General features: G+C 44.3%; 1 protein-coding gene across 1 annotated transcript in view; it reads right to left on the bottom strand.

Moving 5' to 3' along the window:
* Nucleotides 1-5,000, bottom strand: part of LOC125042433 (gamma-butyrobetaine dioxygenase-like) — a 25,591-nt gene that overhangs the window by 8,957 nt on the left and 11,634 nt on the right. The window contains exons 3-4 of the mRNA XM_047638065.1: nucleotides 1,424-1,523; nucleotides 1,105-1,244 (exon numbers count right to left, since the gene is read on the bottom strand). Coding sequence (XP_047494021.1) covers nucleotides 1,105-1,244; nucleotides 1,424-1,523 — 240 coding nt within the window. The remainder of the gene's footprint in view (nucleotides 1-1,104; nucleotides 1,245-1,423; nucleotides 1,524-5,000) is intronic.

Raw genomic sequence — 5,000 nt, 5'->3', positions numbered from 1 at the left:
TTTTACCAATACAATCATGAAATTCGTGATTCTGAAATTATGTCTCCATCCAGGCTTGGCTTTGTGAAACGGAACGGTTAACCAGACTAAATATCTACGACTCTAACAGCTTCTGCATATAATAAATACGCATTAACACAAGCGATGTAAGCGTGTGGGGATTGTAACGATAAACATATCTATATCCATCACCAAAGGATGAATCGGGGAGATTTGCACGAACTTTAATTAACAACGTAAAATTTTACCAAGCCAAATATTACAATTTCCACTAGTATCACTTTCCTTGTAATATAAAGGGCAACAAGGTGAACGCTGGAACAAATTACAACTTGCCGGACAGATTACACAGTTTATTAAGGGAGATACGATTGATAAGATCACGAACCCAAACAAAGGGACATCGAGTCAAATGATCGACAAATTTGGTAATCTACATCTTAAGGAGAGTCGGGAGTCGAAATGACGCACTGACAAACAACACCCTTTTATGGAAACCAAATATCTATCTCGAAATTGTATATCCTTCTCATACCAGCTGAGGGATAGTCAATACAATACACAATAGGATATTGTGCTTTTACAAAGTTCTGTAGAAAAAGATACTCATATTAGCACTATTCGGGAAAACCTCTTGTGACATTAAATGACGTACTAGACTCGTTTCTCAAAAGCTGTCGCCCGATTAGATTAGCTTATGTTAGCATAGCATATCATAGCACAGCATGGCATACTTTAGCGTAGCATCGCTGAGTTCAGGATAAACACAAGAAACGAAGCTTCACGCTCAGTAACACCCGGAAAACTTTTCGGTCCGCGTACCCTTCTGCCCTCCCACGCGGCGCAGCTTTCCGAGAATTACAAGAAAGAACTGCGCCGCGCGGGTCGTGCCTCGCCCGGAATGACCGCCGCGGAGCCCTGGGGCGACCCACGTTCCGGGAACCACTTCCGCGAAACGAGCCTCCGAGATAGATAGATAGGTAGGTAGGCAGACAGACAGGCGGGCAAATAGATGGATGGATAGATAAATGGATAGATACACATGTAGATAGATAGACTGACAAACAAACATACACACGAACATGAGCACGCCGAAACACTCACCCAAATGTACTTGAAGTCGGCGTAGGTGTGGTCGTCGAACATGACCTTGGCGGTGAGGTGCTGCGCGGGGAGGGCGGACTGGATGGCGGGGGGGCTGGCCAGGTCGGCGCGGATGGCGGCCGACACCATCGTCGCCTTACCTGGGGGTCGACGCATGAAAGCATGACAGGATATATCAGGGAGGCATGTTAGGAACTGATGATAACGAATAGGAGTCCGTTTTCATGAATATCCGGAACATTTTATACACATAGGATAAGGAGTGCAAGCAGGTACGACGAAGGCAAATAAGGCAAGCAGACGAGGTAAGTGGACTGACCTCTGACGTGCAGGCCGCGGGAAGGCTGCAGGGCAGGCACCGCCATGCGCCGCAGAAGCCGGAGACTCCTCGCAAGGGACATCTTGGGGTCTTTCTGGAACTGAGAAGAACATCTGTTACCAGGATATGTCACAGATCACAGTCACGGGCGATAACACCTTGGCAAACGAAGAATTCTGCTGACGAGAGTATGCCTATCCTTTTTAAATACTATTACTGAGTCGGTGATAAGAGTTCATCTACTCTGACCCTCCGTTGTTTTAGATTTAGTCCCTTATTTAGCATCCTGGTTGATTATGTAAGTGTGGTCAGATTTATGAATTTGATGTATGTATGGTAATAAGGAATGATCAGCCATAAACTAGGTCGCACACACTCGCCCCATTAGTATTAACTCCAAGCGATGGCACTAACAGTATTGGGAAAATTAATTGTTAGAGTTTCAAAGAGGAAAATTTGTGTTACTAACATATTCAATAACGTCAATATGAAGTCATCCTTTGGTATGCTCTGAACTAATTTCCTTTGTGCAATTACAAACACTGATTAAGGATTGTCGTATCATCAGGTGGTTAAACCTCAACTACTGCTAGATACAGAACAGCAGGTTGTGTAGCAAATTATTTGACCTGGATTACGAAACTGTTCATTATCTGTATGTGAGTATTTCCTTTAGTAGACAACTTCAACAAGGCGGCTCCAGGCCTGCACCGTCGCTCAGGGCTGCCAACTTTGAAAAACGCGGTATAATGAAAGTTGCTTACCTCTATATAGTTTGACAACACTGTGATCTTCCTCAGAGAAGAAAATCATTCACAGTTTAATGATATCGGCTAACCACACACGATGAACTACCTTCTCAACAAATCGCAATATTTGTTCAAGGATTTACCCGTGTTAAGTGGCACTCATGTGATAAAGTATACAGCTGTTCGCCTGTATCCTTTACAATAGAGTCTGCATTTAGTTTCTCCAACATTGCATGTTTAATCAACTCACAAGAACAAGCAACCACGCCTACTTCTCGCGGTTACGACATGCTACTCTTTTTGTTCTTGATTTATGTGAACCGTTGATTGCTCTACACTGCAAATTTCGGACCTCAGAAAAAATGCACGTCAGTCGTATTCTCCCTGCAGGAAGTTCTGATAATGCGAGTTCCTAGCAAGAAGTATTCTAAATATATATATATGCACCGTTTGCCTGTTGCATGCTAGACGACCAGCAGGACAATACTTATGGATCCCGATATTCAATGGTATGCATAAGACATATACCATGGTCACCTGGCGCCACGTGCGTTTATATTTGCATTAGTATTTGTAGTATTCTGAGGATCACCGAAGATGGACGCCGAAGCTTCATTTAATAACTAACTCGTATACGTACTGCGACGGCCCGTCAGATGAGTGAATGGGTGAATTTCCGCGTGCAAGGGTCGTAGATAATACTATATTACAGATACGGAAATCTGTCGAGACGAAGGACATCTGCCCAGTGCATGTAGTTTCCAAACAAGTAAAGTAACTGTCTTGTAACTGTGTAGATCAGGAAGGCAACAGCATATGCCCACGGGAGCATGTGGGTGACCTCACAATGCAATGTGATAAACACAATAACTTCGAGGAAATGCGCTGTTGCCAAGCGAAACCACTGCCTTGAAATTCTGTCCAGCAGTGAGGTGTAGCCCATACCCTCACATATCTGCCTGAAATCACTCTAAACCAGTTTGAGCCGAAAACTACAAGAAAAACACCCGGCTGCTGAAGGATGAACAGCTCTCTCTCTACCTACCTAATTATATAGATAAATAGACAGATGAATAGCTATACAGAAAGGACTGATTGATTGCTAAATAGATCATTAGGTAGGTAAGTAGAGAGAGAGGGTAAATGGAGTGATAGGCAGATAGACAGCAAGACCAAGGATCGGTGCATGACAAGGACAAGCCACGCGGCCTCTCCTCGCCCGGCTGCTTGGCGTACCACCGACCTTGAGCCTACTGGGTGTTGTGTGCGTGTGACCTCGGGTTTGCATGTGCAATTATTGCGCATGGACATGTCGCGGCTGCACCCCCAGCGCGGTCCTCCCTCCCGCCCTCGCTTCGCCACACCTCACCCCGCCGCCCGGCAAGAGCTCATTTCATAAAACATAGGTCAATATAAACAGTTAATTCTCGCATGTCTTACACGTAGCACAAGGCCCGAACGAAGGAGCCACAGGGTGCGCTCTCTCCGAACTTATTCGAGTCACTATTATCGGCCAGCGTCGCTCCTTATCACTTTGGGAGCCGAGATTTGCGGATAGCATCTGTAGATCTTGGAAGGCGTTCACGCTGGATAATTTAGGTTGGGTAAGTTTAAGCTAATATAATGAGCCAGGTTGAGGCATAAGGGCATACATACAGTACATACATAAATAGATAAGATACACATATATATCTAAGTACACACAGATATATATCAAATATACATACATACATACATAAATACATACATACATACATACATACATACATACATACATGCATGCATGTGTGTGTGTGTGTGTGTGTGTGTGTGTGTGTGTGTGTGTGTGTGTGTATGTGTATGTGTATGTGTATGTGTATGTGTATGTGTATGTGTATGTGTATATGTATATATATATATGTTATGAATATAATTAATTAATTAATTAATATATACATACATACACACACATACAGAGAGAGAGAGAGAGAGAGAGGGGGGGGGGGTGAGACAAACAGAGAAGATAACAGAGAGAAAAAAATAAAAAAGATTAGATCCCCCCTATCTCTCTTCCTCGCCTCTTCCCCGCCCCCTACCCCTCCCCCTTTTCCCCAACGAACACTGACCTCGGCGAACCCGAATCGAGTGGGTGTCACAGAGCATCAATCTCTGATTTATCTATATCCTGTTGTTTAGCTCCGTCAGCCTTTCGCTGGATCGACAAAGCGGACCAAAACAACAGTCATGAAGAGGCAAAGCGCCCCGTGAACACAACGCACAATGAACAAGGAATCGGACGAGGGAACGGACGAACGGATATCAATTCGGGAAAGATCTGACCAGGGAATATGGGACTGGAACGGGGAATGGACAAATGCATAGCTAAATATATAAGTAAGAAATGAGGGAATAATATGAGGAATGGACGAATACATGGATGAATACGGGAATAAGGAACAAGGGAATGAAATGGGGTATGGACGAGGGAATAGACAGAGGGATGAACTAGCGAAGAAACATCGGGAAAAAACAGAGTGGATGAACACTGGGACAGGTGCAGGAAGGAATAAGGGAAAGGACACACGCGAGTCACCAAACAAGGGAATAGACAAATAATTAAACTAGTGAATGAAAATGAACTAGAATCGAGCAGAGAAGTGAACAAGTGAGTGAACAAAAGCGCAAATATTGAACGATCAGAAGCCGTCACGTGTCCAGTCCTTGTGTCTGCTCCTACGCATAAGATGTGAACTCTCTATCCTCTCTCTTTGCTCTCTTCTCCCTTCTGTATTCCCTCTTTCCCCCTCTCTCTTCTCTCCTCTCTCATCCCCCATCTCACTCACTCACTC

The sequence above is a fragment of the Penaeus chinensis genome, chromosome 32 (assembly GCF_019202785.1).
Source record: "Penaeus chinensis breed Huanghai No. 1 chromosome 32, ASM1920278v2, whole genome shotgun sequence".
Lineage (NCBI taxonomy): Eukaryota > Metazoa > Arthropoda > Malacostraca > Decapoda > Penaeidae > Penaeus > Penaeus chinensis.
This window is presented reverse-complemented; position numbering and strand designations above follow the sequence as displayed.